The sequence below is a fragment of the Vicia villosa genome, linkage group LG3 (assembly GCF_029867415.1).
Source record: "Vicia villosa cultivar HV-30 ecotype Madison, WI linkage group LG3, Vvil1.0, whole genome shotgun sequence".
Lineage (NCBI taxonomy): Eukaryota > Viridiplantae > Streptophyta > Magnoliopsida > Fabales > Fabaceae > Vicia > Vicia villosa.
The window spans coordinates 190892947-190917757 of NC_081182.1; the positions used below are offsets into that span (position 1 = coordinate 190892947).

The 24811-nt window shown below is 35.1% G+C and overlaps 3 protein-coding genes across 3 annotated transcripts; all 3 read left to right on the top strand.

The window, feature by feature from the left end:
* The first annotated feature begins 219 nt into the window (after positions 1-219).
* On the top strand, positions 220-894 carry LOC131659594 (protein MAIN-LIKE 1-like). Its single transcript, XM_058928765.1, has 2 exons — positions 220-462; positions 553-894. Exons 1-2 carry the CDS (start codon positions 220-222, stop codon positions 892-894), a joined length of 585 nt encoding a protein of 194 aa, XP_058784748.1.
* A 9130-nt stretch (positions 895-10024) lies between these two features.
* On the top strand, positions 10025-14580 carry LOC131662708 (putative disease resistance RPP13-like protein 1). Its single transcript, XM_058932563.1, has 2 exons — positions 10025-14104; positions 14446-14580. Exon 1 carries the CDS (start codon positions 10189-10191, stop codon positions 14086-14088), a length of 3900 nt encoding a protein of 1299 aa, XP_058788546.1. The 5' UTR covers positions 10025-10188; the 3' UTR covers positions 14089-14104; positions 14446-14580.
* Positions 14581-18582: 4002 nt separating this feature from the next.
* Positions 18583-23039, top strand: LOC131662709 (putative disease resistance RPP13-like protein 1). The gene has a single exon (XM_058865416.1). It carries the CDS (start codon positions 19148-19150, stop codon positions 22943-22945), a length of 3798 nt encoding a protein of 1265 aa, XP_058721399.1. The 5' UTR covers positions 18583-19147; the 3' UTR covers positions 22946-23039.
* Positions 23040-24811: the final 1772 nt, after the last annotated feature.

The window sequence follows — 24811 nt, forward strand, 5'->3', positions numbered from 1 at the left end:
AGCCGATGCTCGTGCTGGACGCGTTCCTCTAACATGTCCTAACCGGAAACGGAGGGCTGAGCAGGCGGGTAGGGGTTTCGTGCACCTTAGTGTCTGGGTGGTAGAGCTTCCCCTGATGTGGACGGGCATGTGCATCAGGGTGAGGTTTCATAGGTTGTGCCGAAGGTTGTTGTTCAGGAGTCGGTGGCTATTGCTAGGGAGGGGGTTGTTGATGTGGGGATGCCTAGAGTTAAGGAGCAGGTACCTGTTGTTGATGAGTGGATGTCTAGAATTGAGGAGCGGGTGATTGTGGCTGATGAGGGGGTTGTTGAGGAGCGGGTGGTGCATGATACAGACACCACCACAGGTGCATCTGCAGAGCCATTAGTACACACTAATGAGGCTTTTCCAAGAGGACCTTCTGACAGGTCCGTTTTGACAGAATATGTTGACCATGTCGCTTTTAGGATATGGCAGGGCGAGGTATGTAACATTGCTTTATTTTTATTATGCAATTTGATTTATACTATTGTGTTTTAATTATATTATTTTTATTGTTTTTTTTTGTTACAGGAGCGTCCAGTGCTGAAGGTCACTTCTCACGGGTCGAAGTTGAAGAACTTTCCCGAGAGACCGATGTCTGATGAGGTGGCGAGGATAGTTCGAGAGTTCCTTTTGTTGGACTTTGTTGAATGCTTCATGACGATGTTGGATGCCCCTCTATTATCAGCTTTTATAGAGAGATGGCACCCGGAGACATCATCCTTCCATCTTCCATTAGGGGAGATGACAGTGACTCTGGATGATGTGCATTCCCTGTTTCACCTTCCGATAGCTGGTATGTTTTTTAAACCAGTTCATAGGGACCAGGCGAAGGAGGTGCACATGGTGATGGATGTGTTAGAGGTTGGATGATTTCATCTGGAGACCGTATACAGGTCACCGCCAGCATCTTCCTTTTGATGTATCTTCTTTATATTCAGGTTATGTCAGATAGGAGAGCCATGTGGCTAGACACTTGCCTGAGAGGTGTTTACGCTAGTTTGGTTATATACAGGTGTTAGTAATGTAAGTATTTCCTTTATCGTTTCCACAAGGATTGATGTGATACTACCGCCGTTCTACAGTTTTGTGTATTTTGAGCTAAGGTTGGGTAACACTTTGATAACATTAGATGTAAAGAGCATGAAAGGTAACTAAAGACAATAAAATAGGGTTTGAAAATGATTTGAGAAAATTGTGTCAAGATTAGTGTTCATTTGTTTGCTTCATATGTACTCTAATGATCATGTATATGAACCTATTAATGATTAATACAACCACGTATCCTTTCGATACCGTTTATTTCTAAAGCAATATCGTGAATATTATCATATTAACCGTCAGATGATCTCTCATGTCGACAATCAACATGATAATCTTTAAAAACTCGATACAAGTGATTATCACCTCACAAATATATCTCTAGAGTTTGTTTATTGATAGGTGAATATCCTTTAGGTCAAGATTTGAAACATATCTCTCAATAGTGATCCAAAACAACAAATAGGACATGAATAACAAGATATTCACCATATATTAATCATCAACCAAGTTCATACACAAAAGATTAAAAGAAATACATATTTACAAACTAACTACCTCTAATCTTGACGCAAGATGAAACTTAGCTTTCCATAGCCATGGAAGCTTCACAAACAAGCAACAAACAAAGATTTAGTGGCATCCAACTCAAGAAAGATGAACAAAGATGCTTAGAAATCTTGAAATTAACACTTGAAATGGTTTTCTCTTCTCCTTTTCCCTCACTTGTATTACAAAAGTGTGTTATGTTAAAAGTAGGTAAACATCCCAAAAATATCATCTTAAGTGCCTAATCATAAGTGCCTAAAAAGTAGGTCTGCTAAGCGGACGCCCCAAAATATTTGATTTGTCTTCAGCATCCGCTTAGCGAGATGGCTCCGCTAAGCGGACTCAAAAAGTTGGTTTGCCTCTGTTTTTGTTTCCTTGCAGCTGAGTTATTGAATTTTGATTGCATAAGCGTGCCCAAGCTCCGCTAAGCGGACCAACTGATACACAACTTCTTCTTTTAGCCTCCAAACTTCCTTCCAAGCTTATTCCATCAATACATTTCAATCTAAGCTTGCCAAAAGCATTGATACTTATAAAAAGATTAAAGAAAAGTCATCAAACTTAACTATGTACAGACCAAACAAAATGTTATTAATTTACATAAGATCATAACTAAAAGGAATCAAAACTTGGTAAAAGAGTTGAGAAATACCACAAAATCTATGAACAAAATATGTACAAATAGGATTATAACAACAGGGCATCCCACGGCCGACCCCAGAGGTTCCAGCTGGTGGCATTGATCGCTGGTTTCAGAGTCACATCCTCAGCTCCCCCCGTGATATCATGGATACAGCCGTTGCGATTCAGCAGTATGGGCAGTGTCAGGATGGATACCTGGAGTGGTTCCTCAGTGTGTCACACCCTAGGGTCATCCCCCCATCTGGCGCATCATCTGATGTTGCAAGGCCTTCAGGTACTAGAGCTTCTTTACCACACCACCTCCACCTCCCGCTGGTGGCCAAGACAGCCGCCTGCAGTACAACGCAGCTCCCTTGGATATGTAGCAACCGGCTTAAAATTATAAGGTAAAGAGTCGACACCATTTAGTTTTATCTTAAAGGAAGGGAATTAAACGGATTACCCTATGGTCAGAGATTCTATGTTTGTGAGTCGGTTAAACGAAGGGAAGGTGTTAGGCACCCTTCGTCTCCCTAGTATTCAAGGGGACCCCTTCTAGGTTTAGGTTTAATAAGTTGAATTTGTCGAGATACGGTAAACGTACATTTACCTATATCAAAAAAATGATTTTTTACAGAGTTAAATGTTAGTATTTTTTATAATTATACTCGCTAGGATTTTGAAACCCTATGCCTACGTATCCTCTAGTGCAATGAGGGAGTCAGAGTAATCGTAGTTCACGTTGAAATTGTTAGTTAATTGTTTTTTAGGGGTTTGCGAAGTATTTTATATAATTATATAAATTTGTCCGAGTTAAAATGGTGTAATCGTAGTTCGTGGTTGATTTTAAAATAAATTCGTTATCCTTCTTTTTGGGAAAATAATATTAGATTCAAATTATTATGTTAATAAAAAAATATTTGAATTATTTAGATATTTTAGCAATTTATATAAAAAAAGGGAATAGGTTAATTAAAGTAAAAATAAACTTAGTGATTTTTTAAAAGTAGTAAAACGTTAATTAATCTAAAGTTAATGGCTTACCCAATTATTATAATGTTATTGGCTTAATAGTTACTAACCATATTACTCATTTGATCATTATACATTAAAAAAACGATCTTATATAAATAATAAAATTGTAGAATTAATGAATATAAAAAAAGATTTAAATGGACAAAATTATTAAACATATTAATTATATTAATTTATCTGTTCAAATTTTAAGAAGTATATATTAATTAATCAAAATAAAAGTTATTAACTACCATTAATCATTTTTATTCAGAATTATACAGGGGAATATATCTTGTTCCTAGGTTAGTGAAATGAGGGTTTCTAATAGAGAGGAAATTTGGCCCAAAAGATCAATTGAGTCCAAAAGTGATTTTAAAATAATAATAGTATAATTAGCGATTAATAAGATACTAATATAACATTAATAAAACAAACCCCTTTGACCAATAATATTTTTAAACGATAAGAGGATAATCATTTTAAATAATAAATAATAAGATAATTAAATAATCATTAATAATAGTTAGAGTATAAGAGTTTTAACATGGGCCCTAAAAATATTTTTTACAATGCTAAGCCCATTGATCCAATAAACACCCCTTATTGGTAATACCCTTTCTAAAACAATACTTGAATATACACCCCTTTAATAGTAATTAATAGTTATTTTATTTATACACCCCGTAAGCAACAATTGTTTTGAATATGCTTCTTATTGAAGTAAAAAAAAAGGAAATTAAATTGTTAGTGCTACAAGCGGTCAAATTTGGGATATGACAGGATAGCCTCATGGGTTTGGTGAACCCTGATGATGAGTTTCACAGTATTTTAGCTAGGTTGACGGATGTTGCCCGTGGAGGACCTATGTAGTTTTATTTTGTTATCATTGTATTATTTGTATATTTGTATATTTTGTACGAACATCTTATGTGTGAACATCTTTTTTATTGTATAATCTTTTTGTCTAGTACATGTTTCGAGTAGATAACGAACATCAAATGACAAATAACAAACAAACATAGTTAACAAACATCAAATGACAAATAACAAACAATCATAAACAGTACTCCGAAACATGAAAACCTATGCACTACCGGAAGACTCTGGACGAATCAGACACTTCATTATGTTATCAACGGATCTTTGGATATGTGCATCCAATTCGATTGTACCTTTAGTTATCTTACGGAGAAGGCCTTCACATCTTTATAATTCTTCAACTCAATTAAATTGTATTTCACCCTTCAATTTGTATCAATCCAGTCCTCCCGAAACTCGATCTTTGCCACCCTTCTGTTATCAGAATCAGGAAGCAAATTATTCAACGTTTCTTTCAAGGTGGCAAATGATTCAACGTCATCTGAAATCTTGGTTTGAACAGCAGGGTTGCGGCCATTGAAATACATAGATACTTAATCAAATACCGAGGAAGAGACATTTTGTTGAAATGATGTGTTATCCAATAACCCTAACACCTTATTTAAACAAATGGTGGTGCATTCTAGACTACACAAATGTGTCGGTGCAATCAGGACCATCCAAAAGTGTCGGCAAAATTTCAACCATTTAAAAAACAAAAAATTGAAACATACCGGAAATTTAGTTTATTTAAAATTTCCGGTATACCGAAAATTTGAAAATTCCGGTAAACCTGAAATTTCAAAATTCCGGTATAACGGAAATTTCAAATAAATTAAATTTCCGATATGGTGTACTGTTCAAACTAACTGAATTTTCGGTATTTAGTACCAAAAATTTGTTTCAGAAATTCTTTGTTTTTCACATTTTTTTATCAGTGATAAAATTGGATTAAAAAAAATTGGGGTGTGGCAGGTCTAAAAAAGGGATGGCAAGTTAATTCCTCAATTACAACAGATTTTCCATTAATATTCAGATTAAAATTATGCTAATTATACTTCTTCAAACCAATGGCGCGGCGGCCTCCCTTGCTCCGGTGCAATTCGCGACAATACCACTCTCTTGTCTCCATCTCAAATCGATCACCTCTCAACAATAACCTCTCTGAATCAATCTTGCTCTCATCTCGCCTCTCATCTCAGATTTTCGTCTTCAATCTTCTCCTCCCTGCTCGCGAATCGTGAGCAACACTAATACTAACAGATGCTGCTGATGAACAGGATGTGGAGGCATGCAAGGCGTATGTTACAATTAAACTCATATGTGTTGCGATGTTGCCGTGGATTGTAAGGAATGGTGGGTTGCGTGATGATGAACGGTAATTGATGTGAAAAAAATGCAAATAACCAACTTTAAAAAAAAAAAACCCAAAAAACCAGGTTTTGAGAAAAATATAAAAAGTAAAAAAGGTTATTTGATTTCTATGTTTAGAATGATATTTTTAAAAGCGAATGAATACAATTGATTTTCAAATCATCTATTTTTATCCTGATTATTTTCTTGCCATTTGTATCAACCTAATTCTCTTTGTATATAAAGACATACATTCTTATTTGTAGAGGAGGTCAATTCTATTCCACACAAAATTCACCCGTACACCTTTTCATACACACTCACAAAATTGATTTTGTGAGCTGTTGTGTGATTAATGTTTTGTTTCATATGTATTTATTTATTTGGTCGGTTTGTAAACTTGATTTCAAAGGCTACTCTCACTAGTTTTCTCAAGAAAATATCAAAGAATACTAAAAAAGTCCCTTTCAATTTATTAGGTTAATTATGTAATTAGATAAATTAGTTAATTAGGATTAATTAACATAGATCTTTTAATTAATAAAAAAATATAAAATACGTCTTATTTCATTTAGTTTAAATATAATAATCAAACTAATTAACTATAATTATTTGCAAAGTAATAGCATAAACGAATATACATCCACGAGTAACTAATAGGTCGGCTTAACGCCTTACCGATTTATTATTCAATTCGAAATGATTAAAATTCACGCGAAATTTGGTTTATGTCTAGACCAATAATCAAACGCTATCGCTCAAAGTGAATAAATGAACAAAGTCAAATTTCTTCGCCTCGAGCGAATTAATTCTGATAAAGATCGAAATTCTTTATCAAGATTCAATCGAATCAATTACTTCGCCTAGAGCGACTTAATTTTGATGGAGACTTGACCTTCATCGAAGATTCAAAATTAATCTAAAACAACTAACCAACAATTCAAACCATTTTTTATTCTTTACCCTACGTTCTACTACTTGTTTTAAAAACCACAAACTATTTACCCTAAATATGCACAAGAGACTTTGTAAACCTTAAGGAAGGATTAAGGGTGCCTAACACCTTCCCTTAATCCTAATTTCTCGAATTACCTAGAAACTTCTTTTATTAGGTTTTCTCCCGTATTTCCCTTATCCTTAGGATAGAATAAATATAGGTGGCGACTTTGTAATTAAAGTTAAAAAGCTTAAAATTTAAAGCCGTTCGTAACAGTAACTGGTGGTGTAGTCTGGAATCGAATGACAGAAATTGGTTTAACAGCAGAATCATATTGTGATAGTAGGAATTAGTAGTTTCAGCAGAAGCAAGTTTTCAATAACAAGGACTAGTAGTAATAATAAGAGCTGACGAAAACAGTACCGAATATGATTATTAGTAAGTTTAACAGATAAAATTAATTAACCGGTTTGGTAAAAAACTGTCGGAATAATTATGGAACACGTGTAGGTTGTTTTGGGTGAATTCGTTGTATTGTGTCTTAGTTGAAAAAAGTGAATTGCAGGTGGTGATGAATTTAGTAGAATTGCCTCTAATTATTTGCAAGATCAAGTTGTAGGCTTGATAGCCAATGTTGATTTATCGTTGAATTAATTGTGTTGATTTATTGCGTTGTTGTTGAGTTATTGTTGTTATTGTATTGTGTTGTTGTGATGATGTTATGACGAAGATGAAAGAGTTTATAATGATAAACCCGCGACGATGTGATGTTGATAATTTACCTTTATTTATTAGTAAAAATAGTGATATAGGTGTATGCCTCGCGACGAATTTTGTTGTTGAGTATGTGATGTTGCATTCATCGAGTCTCATATATTTGCATATTTTGTGTCGGCCTGGATTGGCCAACTATGATGAAGGCTTATGCCTTGTTTGATGCCTATATTAATTGTCAATTAGCGATGGGGGCTGAAGACCTGGGTACCATATGCATGTGCATTGTTAGTGTCTCATTCTAAATTGCATGAGTATGAATTTATGTGAAGTGCTTTGACTTGAATCGTGAATTGAATTGTTTGTTGAAGATAATGATGTGAAGTGATTAATCATGATAATACCGTGATGTGGTAGTTTTAATCGATCTAACTCTAATATATTATTTATCATAATCTCAATTACATGGGTAGATATCTCACCCTTTTCTTGTTGGCCGTTGCCTCTATACTGGTATCGTCCAGGTGATCCGCAGTGAGTGAAGATTTAGTTGTTGTGAGTTCGAGTCGGTGTTGTTGCTCTGATACGTAGCAATCGGGGGATGAGCGTATGTTTTATTGATTGTTGATTTTATTTTGTATACGAATTTTGACGTTGTTTCTAATAAATACCTTTTTACTTTAAAGTTACTTTAAGTTAGATTAAGATGCTATACTTTTTTTTTTGGTAAAAGATTAAGATGCTATACTTGCTTAAAGTTAAAAGTTGTGAATTTCGTTGCGTATTAATTCAAATTATTTTGTTTGAAAACTATGATTAAAGTCTTATGATGGTTTATCCTAAATTCTGTTATGTATCAACTTGTTAAACTTGAGTCCGTCCTTTATACCTCATACCCGTCTCTCGGTTTGGGACAAGTAAATAACTCCTACAAAACTGAAGGTTTAGAAAACACTTAGAAAGGGGGAAGGTTGAATAATACAATGCACAACCAACTGTTATAACTAACAATACAATGCACAAGACAACTGCAAGTGACTAACACCTCTAAGACAAACCAATCCTAGCCCTCTTGAGAAATTTGACCCAACTGGTCTCTCAAGGAACGATTACAAAATAACTTCAAATAATAGTGTTTTAGATTGCTTCTAATAAGCTTTAATCACAACTGTGATTTTACACTAAGTTTTGCACAAGAAGTATGAACTCAGAATGTTAACATAAAAATATTTTTCTTCAGCGTAAGAGTTCATGTTGGCTTTGATAATGTTCGTCGTAACTCCACTATACACTTTTTCAAGTGATCTTATATTTATAGTTTCAAGTATTTTTCCTTTATCTTGATCTTTGGAGAGAGCATTAAATGCTTGCATGTTTGCTTTTTGTTTTTGTTTCTCCAACAAGCTGTATGTGTGTTGCTTCTTCAATCAACCTTGAGAATTGTTCCATTTGAGTGCTTTAGCCGCCTTTTAATCATTATGTTTTTAATGGAATCTTATCTTGATTCAGAACTTTGCATCTATTCATAACTTCTGTTCTGACTTGAATATAACTTCTATTCGAGTACGAGTCTGTTTGGTAACACCAAAAAAAGAGCTTTTAACTTTTAGCTTTTCAGCTCATATTAACAAAAAAACTCTGTTTGGTAACTGTCATTTATATATAATAGTTTCTGCTGACAAACACTTTCCTCTTATTCAGATCCTACAACTTGTACCCCTTCACACCTTTATTGTAGTCAATAAAAATGCACAATTTTGACTCTGGGTCAAGTTTAGACCGATCCTCACTACACTGTTTCTCACTGTTTCTCAAAAAAAAAAAAATACTAGTACAAATTGCAATTTCATAATCGCAATACACATCTTGATGGCTAAATATATTTTAATTGATTTGTTCACATATTTCACAACATCATCATGATGTAGAAATAAAAGGTTTAATAGAGAGACTTTGGTTATGGTTATATGAAATCTCATATTTTACATTGCCAGCCAAACTCCATATAAAATATGATATTACGAAATCGACATGTTTGATTTAAAAGTAATAAATTTTCTTGATCCATTGAACCAAATATTATTCTCAAATTTTGAATTGGACAATGATTACTCTTTTCCATGCTGTTTCATTTGTTTACTTCCAAGTGACTTGCTTGCCAACTTTCTAACTTTGTTTCTTACCCAAAAAACAAGTCTTTGCTCCTTAACTGAAATTACTACTCTTAATTTTCTTTTCTTCTTCCTTACTTGCAATTTCATTTTCAACATTCTTCGTTATTTCTCAATCCGATATGGCAGGCTTTGGTAGTAAGTGCATTTCCCTCTTTGTAGAAGGTGCATATCTCTTAGGCCCTATCAACAATATTTTTCTACTTTTCAACTTTTTTAAGTATACCAAAGTTTAAATTCGGAGTTGTCTATTCCTAATCATAGTGTACTGTTTATTATTTTTATAGAATTTCCAATAAAAAAATATCAGATTCTCATAAACTAACTTCTTTACCTACGTCTATTCACGAAAATTTGGATACTGTTACCTATTTTTTAACCCTGACTGTTTTGACATTGTATACGAGCCTTACATCGCGGTATTTATGGGCAACGATCTAGAATATATATTAATTTATAATTAATTTATCTCATCAAGATAGGACAAAATTTTATGTTCATTGTCGATGGCCTAACACAATATTTTTCTTTTATCAAACCTTGAATTATTGAAATTATAAAAATTAAATTAAATGAAGTGTATCTTAAAACTTTGTTGTTTAATACGTGAAAAGTGGTTAATATTTACTTATATTTTATAAGACTACAATTGACCTGATATTAAAATATTCAACATATAATTTACCATTCAAACTTCAAAGATGCCAATTGAATTAAAATATCCCTCAGAATAAATTTATAATTCAACCTTTAAAGATGCCAATTGCTTTTAAAATGTGCAACTTCACCCAAAGTGTTATTGTTATATTCATTCATATGTGAGTTTTTGCTCCTTACTTGCTATTACTCAATCTCTCAATCTTACTTACTAGCTGATTTGCTGTTATCAATATCAATACAAAAGAGATGGCTGCCACTGCAACTATGATAGGAGGTGCGTTTCTCTCTGCAACTGTTCAAACCTTAGTTGAGAAACTTGCCTCAACTGAGTTTCTTGATTACATCCGAAACACCAAGCTGGATGTCTCCCTCTTGAGAAAGTTACAAACAACCTTGCTCACTCTTCAGGCTGTGCTGGATGATGCAGAAGAGAAGCAGATCAACACTCCTGCTGTCAAAAATTGGCTAGATGACTTGAAAGATGTTGTCTTAGATGCCGAGGATTTGGTCAATGAAATAAGTTACGACTCCCTTCGGTGCAAGATGGAGAATAAACAAGCTGGAAGCAGAACTAATCAGGTGTTGAATTTTCTTTCATCTCCTTTCAAAAACTTCTATAGAGATATCAATTCCCAATTGAAGATCATGTGTGAAACACTTGAACCTTTTGCACAACATAAAGATACCCTTGGATTGCTAACAAAAAGTGCTAGAGTTTCTCGAAGACCACCTTCAAGTTCAGGGGTTAATGAATCTGTCATGGTCGGCAGGAATGATGATAAAGATACAATCACCAATATGCTTTTATCAGACAGTGGAATCAGCAAAAATAATAATTTAGGTGTTGTTGCAATTTTGGGTATCGGCGGTGTCGGAAAAACAACCCTTGCACAGCTTGTTTACAATGATGAAAAAGTTGAACAACATTTTGATTTCAAAGTCTGGGTTTGTGTATCAGCAGACTATGATGTTGTGAGAGTAACCAAATCTCTCCTTGAATCAGTTGTTAGAAATACCACATCTGATGCTTCAAAGGTATGGGAAAGCGATAATCTTGACATTCTTCGAGTTGAATTAAATAAAAACACGAGGAACAAAAGATTTTTGTTTGTGCTAGACGATTTGTGGAATGATAGTTACAATGACTGGGATGAGCTGGTAAGTCCCCTTGTTGATGGAAAACCTGGAAGTTCAGTGATTATAACAACTCGTCAACAAAAAGTTGCAGAGATGGCAAAGACATTTCCTATTTATAAATTAGACCCTCTGTCACATGAAGATTGTTGGTCTATACTCGCAAAACATGCATTCGGAAATGATGAATATCACGAGAGTAAAAACATAGCCCTTGAAGAGATTGGTAGAAAGATTGCAAGAAAGTGTGGCGGATTGCCAATAGCTGCTAAAACACTAGGAGGACTTCTACGTTCAAGGATAGACACAATGGAATGGACTAGGATTTTGAAAAGTGATGTATGGAACATACCAAATGATAATATTATGCCTACGTTACATTTGAGTTACCAATATCTTCCATCTCATTTGAAAAGATGTTTTGCATATTGTTCAATTTTTCCAAAGGATTGTCCACTTGATAGGGAGAAATTGATTTTGCTGTGGATGGCAGAGGGCTTCCTTGATTGTTCTCAAGGGGGTAAATTGGCAGAGGAGGTAGGTGATGAATGCTTTACTGGATTGTTGTCTAGATCTTTAATTCAACACTCAAATGATGGTACTCGGGGAAACTTGTTTTTCATGCATGACCTTATCAACGACTTGGCTACAACTGTTTCTAGAAATATTTGTTATCGATTTGAATGTGGTGACATCTATGAAAAGGTTCGTCATTTATCATATATTCAAGAAAATTATGATATTTTCATGAAGTTTAAGCATTTCTACAATTTTAAATACTTGCGAAGCTTCCTTCCCATTTTACGCCGTACCACGTGGTTTCCTCACTTATCCATTAAGGTGGTTGATGATCTACTACCAGTTTTTAAAAGGTTGCGCGTGTTATCACTGTCAAAATATAAAAACATCACCAAGCTACCAGATTCAATTGGCAATTTGGTGCAATTGCGATATCTAGATTTGTCCTTCACTGAAATCAAAAGCTTGCCTGATACAGTATGTAACCTTTACAATTTGCAAACTTTGAATTTATTATGTTGCAAGAGTCTCATTGAATTGCCAGTGCATATGGGAAATTTAATCAACTTACGCCACCTTAATATAAGTGAGACTCACATAAAAGAGTTGCCTATGGAAATTGGTGAACTAGAAAACCTTCAAAATTTGACCGTTTTTTTAGTGGGTAAGCGACATGAAGGGTTAAGTATCAAAGAGCTAAGGAAATTCCCAAACCTACATGGAAAATTTACCATAAAAAACCTATACAATGTCGTTGATTCAAAAGAGGCAGAAGACGCCAACCTGAAAAACAAAGAGAAAATTGAGAAGTTAGAGTTGATATGGGGAAAACAAAGTGAAGATTCACTAAAAGTGAAGGTTGTGCTTGAAATGTTGCAACCACCAATAAACTTGAAGAGCCTACTCATTGATTTGTATGGTGGGACAAGTTTTCCGAATTGGTTAGGAAATTCTTCATTTTCTAACATGGTGTCCGTTGACATTCATAATTGTGAATATTGCACGACACTTCCACCGCTGGGCCAACTACCTTCTCTCAAGAAGTTGAGTATATCGAATATGTTGTTGTTGGAGAAAATTGGCCCAGAGTTCTATTGTGTTGAGGAGGGACAACGTTCAAATTCTACCTTCCAACCATTTCCTTCCCTTGAGCATATCAAATTTCACAACATGCCAAATTGGAAGGATTGGATTCCCTTTGAATGTATAAATTTTGCATTTCCTCGACTTAGAACTATGGAGTTACATAATTGTCCTGAACTAAGAGGAGATTTGCCTGACCACCTTTCTTGCATTGAAGAAATTGAAATAGAAGGTTGTTATAAGCTATTTGAAACACCCCATACTTTGCATTGGCTATCGGTGGTCAAAAGAGTAAAAATTAAAAATCATGAAGTGTATGTTCAAAGAACTCCATGGTTAATGCTTGAGAACGACTCTCCCTTGCAACATGCAGCTGCTGAAAGTTACCCAATGTTTATTTCTAAAATGTACCTGAGTAGCATTTGTCTTACTCACTTGAATCTCTGGAAAATTCAATCTCTCACTTCATTTCCCACAAATGGTCTACCCACATCATTGCAGTCCCTTTATATTCATGGGTGTAGCAAGTTATCATTCATGCCTCCAAATGGTCTACCCACTTCATTGAAGTCCCTTTGTATTGTAGGGTGTAGGAAGTTATCCTTCATGCCTGTCGAAACATTTCAAAATTACACATCACTCGTGAGTCTTGATATGTGGGATAGTTGTGTTGCACTTACTTCATTTCCACTTGATGGTTTCCCTGCACTCCAATCACTTTCCATCAATCTTTGTAGGAGTATGAATTCCATTTTTAATTTAGAAAGTCCTTCACACGGTCAGTCAACCCTCCAAACACTTCAAATTATATCCCATCTCTCAATTGAATCACTTAAAGTCAATCTTCGGTTGGACACGCTCACCAATCTTGAACATTTGGGTCTAGGCTGTCGTGGAGAGTTGTCATTTCGTGAAGGAGTTTGTCTACCCCCGAAATTACAATCAATTGGTATTTATTTCGGAAGAACACAACCGCATGTAAAGGAATGGGGTCTCCAAGATCTGACCGCTCTCTCAAGTTTGAGAATTGCAAAGAGGGGTGAAATAGATAACACATTGACAATGGATTCAATGCTCTCAACCTCCCTTGTGTCTCTCACTGTCAGTGGTAACATGTCCTTTGAAGTAAACGGGCTTCGACACCTCTCGTCTCTCGAAAATCTCCAATTTGATCAATGTCAACATCTCAAGTCATTGACAGAAAACTGCATCCCTTCCTCGCTCAAATCACTTATATTTGTTGATTGTAAACAACTTGAGTCATTACCAGAAGACAGCCTCCCTACCTCTCTTAAAAAGCTGACCATCAGACGCTGCCCTTTGTTAGAAGAAAGGTATAAAAGGAAGGAAAATTGGTTCAAAATTTCTCACATACCTGTCATACGAATAAATGACCAGCTCACAATATGATGACAGGTTGTTTCAGGTATTATTTTCTGTTACACATGTTTATTTATGTTCACAATCCAAGTACATCTCTAAAGATTTTCATATCATCTCATGGATCGACATTTTCTGTTTCCTACGTCTGATATTTAATGTTTACTTTTTCCTGCAAATTTTATTCCAAAATGAAAGGAAAGTACTTATTTGATCTTTATTTTTGGATGATTCTTTGCAAAATATTGGGGAAAATGAAAGGAAAGTACTTATTTGATCTTTATTTTTGGATGATTCTTTGCAAAATATTGGCAAATTTCAATTTTATTAGTTGAATTGTCACTAACGGTTTTGAAAAGTAAACTAATTATTTTATCTTCTTTTCAGGAGAGACCTAAATGGATGAAAAACAACTCGCTGGATGATTTGAAGACAAAAAGGGTGCATGCTGTTGTTGTGGTTTTTCTTGTAAACTTGTTTCAGAGGAGTCAAATGCTTTCCGTTGATTTTCGCAAGATTTGATTTACTTAGCTAATATTAAGTCTTTATTTGATCATCATTTGGTTGCATCTTTGTATAATGCCGTAAATCTTGTGTTCCACAGCTGTGTTTGTGTGTTAGTTTGAGAGACTTTTCTGTTGTACTTTTCAAGTCATATTAGATCACTTTTTTTCCCTATTTATCTTGTGATATTATAAACTGGTGCATTTTGTAAGCAGTGCCACACTGTTCTTTCCACATTATGATATTGTTTACACCTTCCTGAAAGACTGTTTGCTTCCCATCTCTCTTGTGTCTCCAACTATCAGTTATATACATAAAACATTGTCTATTGCATGTATGTTTCCTCTCTAGGAGATTTAACTATATCTTGAAAATCTATTTTTTCGTATACTTTTTAACTAGTTTTCAAGAGTTAAGTTTTTATGTTTAAATGTCCATTAGATTCCATATATTTTCTTGTTAATGACAAGGTCTGGAAAGTGCATAACCAGATTTCATTTATCTCCAAGAGTATCATTTCAAAGTGCAGATCGAGTCACTCTTACGAGTCTACAGACTCTGCAAGTATACATAAACGTTCGAGTTTGACAACCTTGACTAGTATGTTTACCGCCTTTGCGACATGCACACGGTCGGTTTATGTTATGGTACAAATAGACATACGAGGCAATCCAAATTGATTGATAATAAAAGGAATGTGACAGAGCACACGAGTATATAACAGAATGTGGATAGACTGGTGGGGGGTAAAAAATGTGTAATTTCAATTGATATTTTCCTCTTGATTCTCTTCTCTCTTTATGGCTTGGACTCATTTCCATATTCTTCATTTTGTAAGTTGATCTAACAAAATTATGAATAATACAGTACTCTTTTGGGACTCAAACAAATACAGACTCATCTTTATTCTCAAATTTTTAAACAAGTACTTACCTTCAACACTGGAATCACTTCAATTTTATGATTGTAAAACACTTGAGTCATTATCAGAAGAAACCCTCCCTTACTCTCTTAAGCGAATGACCTTGAGAAATTGCCCATTATTAGAAGAAAGGTATAAGAGCAAGGAACATTGGTCCAAAACATATTAGCCAAAGCCGGCCTCCGCTATAATTGCAACAAGCAATTCCAACCGGGTCATTGTTGCAAAAGACAATTCCACTTGTTAATTGTGGAACTGAACGGCGCCGACAAGGAAGACGCGTATCTTCTTCATTTGCAAAGTGATCCGCTGTCGCTAACGGGTCAAAAATGAATTACTAAAACATAGTATGTGGAAGCGACACTCAATTCGTATCGCTAGGACTCTAAATTAACTTAACTTATAGAAACTAAAAAGTGTTTTTTATAGGTTTCAGGCACTTGAATAGTAAGTAAATAAACTGAATACAATTATGTTGAACAAAAGCCCTAAGAGAATTTGATTCCATTTTAGATTACAACATCAATCAAACAACTATAATTGATACAATATGATTTACGTTCCTAATTGTTCTTGAAATGTTGCAACCACCATTAAACTTGAAGAGCCTTAAAATTGACTTCTACGGCGGGACAAGTTTTCCGAGTTGGTTGGGAAATTCTTCGTTTTCTAACATGGTGTCTCTTCGCATCAATGATTGTGACTATTGATTGACACTTCCACCTTTAGGGAAATTACCTTCTCTCAAGAAGCTTGCTATATCGAATTTATTGTTATTGGAGACAATTGGCCCAGAGTTCTACTGTGTCCATGAAGGAGAAGGTTCTAATTTTTCCTTTCAGGTATGACTTCCCTTTGAATTAAGGTATAAAATTGTGCTTTTTTTCAACTTAAAACTATGAAGTTATCTAAGTGTTCTAAACTAAGGGGACATATGCCTAGCCGCCTTTCTTGCATGGAAGAAATTAAAATAATATGTTGTGATAATCTATTAGAGACACCACATACTTTACTTGGCTAATACTCAGTGTGTATTTTATCATCATTTGATTGCATCTTTGTATTATTATTTTCGACAACCCTACAGTAGCCAATGTTTGTAATATTTTCTTATCATATTTGAATGCTCATATGATTCAGAAAAATGAAGTTTCAAAAATCGTCTGTTCCATTTCTTTGCTAGTATGTGCAACTTGAAGAATCCCTATTGGTCTTGGTTCTAAGTACAAGCAACTTGTTTGAGTAACATAAAGATTGATGCTCTAAAAGATACTGTGCTTTTTAACTTGTTTTTAATGCAACTATTCCAATAATCACTTTCTGAAAGTGGTCAGTTTGAGACTTTTCCATGATACTCTTCAAGTCATATCAGATTACTTTTTTTTTCTTTTTCTCTTGGGATTAGCTACACCAAATTCAACAATGTATCAGTATTCCTTAAATCTGAGGAAAATTTCCATCTGCTTGCTCCAACGATCAAGGAATATTGTTCATTACCGCGTGATTTCTAATGGGTTTGATCATTCCTTAAGTTTCTGATTTGTCGGTAAAGTTTCAGACAGAAATATATTCTTGTTGGACACTACCGTCGAATATCATTCTTGACAAGCATTATTACAATGGCCCTGTTGCAGATTGGAAGCTATCGAAAAACGTCATTTCCAACAAATTTTCTTCATTTTCTGCTGTTTTTTATTGTCTCTGGTTTTTCTTGTGGTGAGTACCGGAGGCTGGCCTGGTTCTGGGTTGGGTCCAGCGGAAGGAGTTTGACTCCCACAACATGCTGAACCAAAAGAGGTATACACATTTAACATCGAACGCACGTCAAAATCTATGAAAAGTACGGAGCTATCATATGGTTGTATGCATGGTTGTCAAAATCGGGGTCTCAATAAAGAGCGTTAGGATATGGAAAAAGCGTAAATCGTAGGATCGTAACTCGGATCCTAAGATCCCAACAAATAGACAAAATTATAAAAAATAGCTCGAAAAAATAACCTTAACATAAAATTCTCATTAACTTAATCATAATAGCTAATATTCAATTAAAGAAAGTTTCTTGAAGAGGTATACAACTTGTATGCCTCTCCTGTGGCCAAGACTACTCTTTCTCATGCAGTACAGCCATAAGTGCATGAAAGTTTCTTGAAGATATCTACATTTGCATCGAGTTTCTCTCACTCTCTCTATAAATTTGTACAAAACCACTTTGTACACTGTCCACGAATATTTAATTGGACAACAGTGTTTATTCTTTTCGATCTTCTTTTATTTGCTTAGTTCTACAAAGTCCACAAAAAGTAACAGTGTGAATGTATTCCATATGTGCAGTTCATGTACCACATTACTATAATACAATAATATCTGTTACAAAAAAGAATGTATTCCAAGTCTCTCACATAACATTGATGTTTTCAATCCTTTTCTGATAGATATCCAAGCTACCATACAATTAGTTATGTCTAACTTCACTCAACTTGTAAGAGATGGCTGCAGTTTTGGTTGGAGGAGATTCATTTCTGTCTGTTTTGTTCAAACCTGAATGGACAAACTAACTTCAACTCAGTCTGTTTCATGATTATATCAAAAACATCAAATTTAATGAGTCATTGGTGGGGAGAATACTGCTTGTTTTTGAGATGGATGGATTTAAGATGCAATCTTTGATGCTGAGGAATTGTTCAATTATATGTAGTCAGTATTTTATCATATGCGATGTTTCACCGGTTTTCAAATATAACAAAAAATGCTCAACAAAGACTAGTCTCTATCCTTCAATATTCATAGCAATATGGCTCCAACTATGGAGGAAGGCGCATTTCTCTCGGCTACAATTCAAATCATAGCAGACAGACTTACCTTCTCGGAGTTTCGTGTTTTCATTTGAAACAACACTATCAGCTCTTCAAGCTGTGCTGGTTGATGCAGAACAGAAGCAGTTCAAGGATCTTCATGTTAAACAATGGCTTGAAGACTTGAATGATGCAATATTTGATGCTGAAGATTTGGTCATCATTTTACACCACCGGAATGATCATCAAGGAACTTGAAATCTACACATGCATTAGGCAACCTCCAATGGTAAAAATGCTAAATTCCGCAACTTAAAATCTGCAAAGGTAACAAATATGTCAAATGATCCTAACTCAATGGAAAGATAGCTTGAATTTAACTACAATTTAACTACATTTTCCTAGTCACCTTTATTCCATAGAAGAAATGGAAATAGAAGGTTGTGGTCGTCTATCGGAAACACCGCCTACTATGCATTGGCTTGTGTCAATTTACACAACAGTATTCAAGTACACCATATTTGACTGTGTGGTTGTGTTATGTCTTTGTTACGGGCCCATGCCCTAAATGAGGTTGAGAAATTTCACTGGATATGGATCCATAAACCATTAATGTGCATTTCTCGGAAACAAACAAGTAATATTCATTCACTTGTGAGTCTTGTTGTGTCTGTCTACCTTTTACAGCCAACCATTCATCCAAAAACGCTACTCTTATCCATTCATTCACATGCCATTGAGTCGTTGCTCCTTACTTTCTATTAATATTACTGCTATCTCTCAATCTTCATAGCTCTTACTCTTTTTCAAAATTCAGCTATTAGCTACAACTTTCTTACTAGTTGATTTGCTTTAATAAAATCCAAACAAGATGGCTGCAACTATGATAGGAGGTGCTTTTCTCTCTGCAACTCTTCAAACCTTACTTGAGAATCTTGCCTCAACAGAGTTTCTTGATTACATCCGAAACACCAAGCTCGATGTCACACTCTTGAGAAAGTTACAAACAACCCTGCTCACTCTTCAGGTTGTTCTGGATGATGCAGAAGAGAAGCAGATCAGCACTCATGCTGTCAAAAATTGGCTAGATGACTTGAAAGATGTTGTCTTAGATGCTGAGGATTTGGTCGGTGAAATAAGTTACGACTCCCTTCGCTGCAAGATGGAGAATAGACAAGCTGGAAGCAGAACTAATCAGGTGTTGAGTTTTCTTTCATCTCCTTTCAAAAATTTCTATCGAGATATCAATTCCCAATTGAAGATCATGTGTGAAACCCTTGAACCTTTTGCACAACATAAAGATACCCTTGGATTGCAAACAAAAAGTGCTAGACTTTCACGAAGACCACCATCAAGTTCAGGGGTTAATGAATCTGTCATAGTCGGTAGGGAGGTTGATAAAGAATCAATCATCAATACGCTTGTATCAAATTGTGGCACCAGCAAAAACAATAATTTAGGTGTTGTTGCAATTTTGGGTATGGGAGGTGTCGGAAAAACGACTCTTGCTCAACTGGTTTACAATAATGAAAAAGTTGAACAACATTTTGATTTCAAAGTCTGGGTTTGTGTATCAGAGGACTTCGATGTTGTGAGAGTAACCAAGAGCCTCCTTGAATCTGTTATTAGAAATACAACATCTGCTTCTTCAAAGGTATGGGAAAGCGATAACCTTGATATTCTTCGAGTTGAATTAAATAAAGTCACGAGGAAGAAAAGATTTTTGTTTGTGCTGGACGATTTGTGGAATGATAGTTACAATGACTGGGATGAGCTAGTAAGTCCTCTTGTTGATGGAAACCCTGGAAGTTCGGTGATTATAACAACGCGTCAACAAAAAGTTGCAGAGATGACAAAGACATTTCCTATCTATAAATTAGACCCTCTGTCACATGAAGATTGTTGGTCTATACTCTCAAAACATGCATTGGGTAGTGATGAACATCAACCTAGTAAAAACACAGCCCTTGAAAAGATTGGTAGGAAGATTGCAAGAAAGTGTGGTGGATTGCCAATAGCTGCAAAAGCTCTGGGAGGACTTCTACGCTCAAGGGTAGACACAATGGCGTGGACTGATATTTTGAACAGCAATGTATGGAACTTACCAAATGATAATATTATGCCTGCATTACATTTGAGTTACCAATATCTTCCCTCTCATTTGAAAAGATGTTTTGCATATTGTTCAATTTTTTCAAAAGATTATCCACTTAATAGGGAGAAATTGGTTTTGTTGTGGATGGCAGAGGGCTTCCTTGATTACTCTGACGAGGGAAAATTGCCAGAGGAAGTAGGTGATGGTTGCTTTGCTGAATTATTGTCTAGGTCCTTAATTCAACAATCAAATGATGGTGCTCGTGGAAAATTGTTTGTCATGCATGACCTTATCAACGACTTAGCTACATCAGTATCTAGAAAAATTTGTAGTAGGTCTGAATGTGGTGACATTCCTGAAAAGGTTCGTTATTTGTCATATATTCAAGATGAGTATGATATTCTCATGAAGTTTAAGCCTTTCTACAATTATAAATGCGTACGAAGCTTCCTACCAATTTCCAGTAATTGGTTTAGAGCTACCTTGTCCATTAAGGTGGTTGATGATTTGTTGCCAACATTCAAAAGGTTGCGGGTGTTATCGCTTTCAAAGTATGTAAACATCACCAAGCTACCAGATTCAATTGGTAATTTGGTGCAATTGCGATATCTAGATTTGTCCTTCACTAATATCAAAAGCTTGCCTGATACAGTATGTAACCTTTACAATTTGCAAACTTTGAATTTATTAGGTTGCTCCAGACTCACTGAATTGCCTGTGCATATGGGAAATTTAATCAGCTTACGTCACCTTGATATAAGTGGGACTGCCATAAAAGAGTTGCCTATGGAAATTGGTGAGCTAGAAAACCTCCAAACTTTGTCTGTTTTTTTAGTGGGTAAGCGAAATAAAGGGTTAAGTATCAAAGAGGTAAGGAAATTCCCAAACCTACAAGGAAAATTTACCATAAAAAACCTTAACAATATCGTTGATGCAAAAGAGGCGGAAGATGCCAACCTGAAAAACAAAGAGAAAATTGAGGAGTTAGAGCTGATATGGGGAAAAGAAAGTGAAGATTCACTAAATGTGAAAATTGTGCTCGAAATGTTGCGACCACCAATAAACTTGAAGAGCCTAGTCATTGATTTGTATGGAGGAACAAGTTTTCCGAATTGGTTGGGAAATTCTTCATTTTCTAACATGGTGTCCATTGACATTCGTAATAGTGAATACTGCATGACACTTCCACCGCTAGGCCAACTACCTTCCCTCAAGAAGCTTAGTATATCGAATTTGTTGTTATTGGAGACAATTGGCCCAGAGTTCTATTGTGTTGAGGAAGGAGAATGTTCCAGTTCTACCTTCCAACCATTTCCTTCCCTTGAGCATATGAAATTTCACAGCATGCCAAATTGGAAGGATTGGATTTCCTTTGAAGGCATAAATTTTGCATTTCCCCGACTTAGAACTATGGTGTTACGTGATTGTCCTGTACTAACAGGAGATTTGCCTGACCACCTTTCATGCATGGAAGACATTGAAATAAAAGGTTGTTATAAGCTATTGGAAACTACCCATACTTTGAATTGGCTATCGGCAATCAAAATAGTGACAATTAAAAAAGATTTTAATCATGAAGTTTTTTCGACCGACTCTCCCTTGCAACATGCAGCTGCTGCTGAAAGTTATCCAATGTTTATTTCTAGAATGATGACGAGTAGTATTTGTCTTACTCACTTGCTACTCCGGAATATTCAATCTCTCACTGCATTTCCCACAAATGGTCTGCCCACTTCATTGCAGTCACTTTATATTGATGGGTGTAGGAAGTTATCCTTCATGCCTTTCGAAACATTTCAAAATTACACATCACTTGTGAGTCTTTATATGTGGGATAGCTGTGATTCACTTACATCATTTCCACTTGATGGTTTCCCTGCGCTCCAAACACTTTCCATTCATGGTTGTAGGAGTATGAATTCCATTTTTATTTCAGATAGTCCTTCAGATCGGCAGTCAACCCTCCAATCACTTAAAATCACATCAGTTGGATCACTTAAAGTCAATCTTCGATTGGACACGCTCACCAATCTTGAACATTTGAATCTTTGCTGTCATGGAGAGTTGTCATTTTGTGAAGGAGTCTGTCTACCCTCCAAATTACAAACAATTGATATTTCTTTCGGAAGAACAAAGCCGCATGTAAAAGAATGGGGTCTCCAAGACCTAACCGCTCTTTCAAGATTGAAAATTCAAGAAAGCAGTGAAATGGAAAACACCTCGACGGTCGCTTCGTTGCTCCCCATCTCCCTTGTGTCTCTCTGTGTCGGTGATAATATGTCCTTTGATGGAAGTGGGCTTCGACACTTCTCCTCTCTCCAAAATCTCGACTTTGTTGATTGTCGACATCTAAAGTCATTGCCAGAAAACTGCCTTCCTTCCTCGCTGAAATCACTTCAATTTGATGATTGTAAACAACTAGAGTCATTACCAGAAGACAGCCTCCCTACCTCTCTTAAGAAACTCACCATCAGAGATTGCCCTCTGCTAGAAGAAAGGTATAAAAGGAAGGAAAACTGGTCCAAAATTGCTCACATCCCTGTCATACAAATAGATGACCAACTCACAATATGAAAATGAGTTGACTTCCTAATGTTTCAGGTATGATTTTCTCTTTCATAATTGTTTAATTATGTTCACAATCCAAACACATCTCTAAATATTTTCATATATATCATCTTATTGGTTAATAACTTTATTCCTCTACATGAGATTTAATGAATTATTTTTTAAATACAAATTGTTAATGGTTAGTCTTTGATATTGTTTCCAGCTATGCTCTCAAGTAAAGATTGCACAGAATCAAATCTTTTGCACATTTGTTGAATAAAGTTAAATCAATCTTTTCTGTTATGCCTGCGATAATATTACTGGAGATTCAAGTGTGTTTACTTTTATGAGATATGGTTATTCAGCTGCAATAAATAACCAGAATTGACAATTTGTCATTACTCATTGGGGAAAATGCTTATCAATTGAATTGTCATTAACAATATTGAAAAGGAAAGTAATTTTTTGTCTTATTTTCAGGAGAGGCCTGAGTGGATGATAAACAGCCCAGTTGTACCATGTCAACAATTCTTGGCTTGATACTTTTCTCATTATTATTTCTCGTATATATAAAGGTTACAGGGCTATATCGGTAATTACACTAAATAATTGCATTTAAACTAATTCCTATTCACAGATGAATTGATGATAAAAGGGGTGCATGCTATTGTTGTGGTTTCCGTTGATTTTCGAAAGATTTGATTTATGTAGCTAATATTAAGTTTGTATTTGATCATCATTTGATTGCATCTTTGTGTAAGATGCATGAGGCAGTCAGAGAGAGTACAATGCAGTACACTTTGTAATGTTTGAAATGTTGTGTTCCACATCCACAGTTTTGTTAGTATGTGCAATATGCAGCATAAATAATATGGATTCATTTGATTGAGTAAATTGTTGTCATTGGTACAGTCTCAATTGTCTGATCCTTTAGAAGAGAAAAATTATGCAATAGGCTTTGTAATAATGCTCATATGATTCATAAAGTATATATTGTTTGAAATGTTTTGTTCATTGGGGACATGCATTTACCCTCTAACAAATACTGAATGTTGTAATAACTTTTTTTGTTATAATATCCTTCAGATTACATATATTTCTTGTTAATGCTTGTTTGTTAGCGATAAGGCATGCAGAAGTTACTGAAGTTGAAGAATAAAAAACAGCTGATGATTTGACTTGGGATGATAGAACTCTTCTTTGCCTATTCTGCATTATATACTCCTTGCATTTTTTTCAAGCAGCGTAAAACTGTTATGAAAAATTGACACTCAGAGTCTTTGTATAGAACGAAAATTAATTTCTTTCTTGTTAATGATAAGGTGTGCACAGTGCATAATCAGATTTGATTTCTTTCCAAGAATATTAAAGAATGAATCCAGAGGGTAATATATTAGGAACATGTGATCTAATACAGCCTGATACAATCTCATTACTTGGTGCAAACAAAAAACAATTTCAAGTTCCAATGATCACAATACTCTCTTTTGGTTATCAGTATAATAATACACAACGCGCACAGACTAAATTAACTTAACCGATAGAAACTAAAAGGTGTTTTTTATAGTTTTCAGGCACTTGAATAGTAAGTAAATAAACTGAATACAATTATGTTGAACAAATTAATCTACTCTTATAATTCAAAAGCCCTAAGCGAATTTGACTCCATTTTTGATTACAACATCAATCAAACAACTATAATTGATACAATATGATTTACGTTCCAAAATTTTCTTGAAATGTTGCAACCACCATTACACTTGAAGAGCCTTAAAATTGACTTATATGGCGGGACAAATATTCCGAGTTGGTTGGGAAATTCTTCGTTTTCTAACATGGTGTCTCTTCGCATCAATGATTGAAACTTCCACCTCTAGGGAAATTACTTTC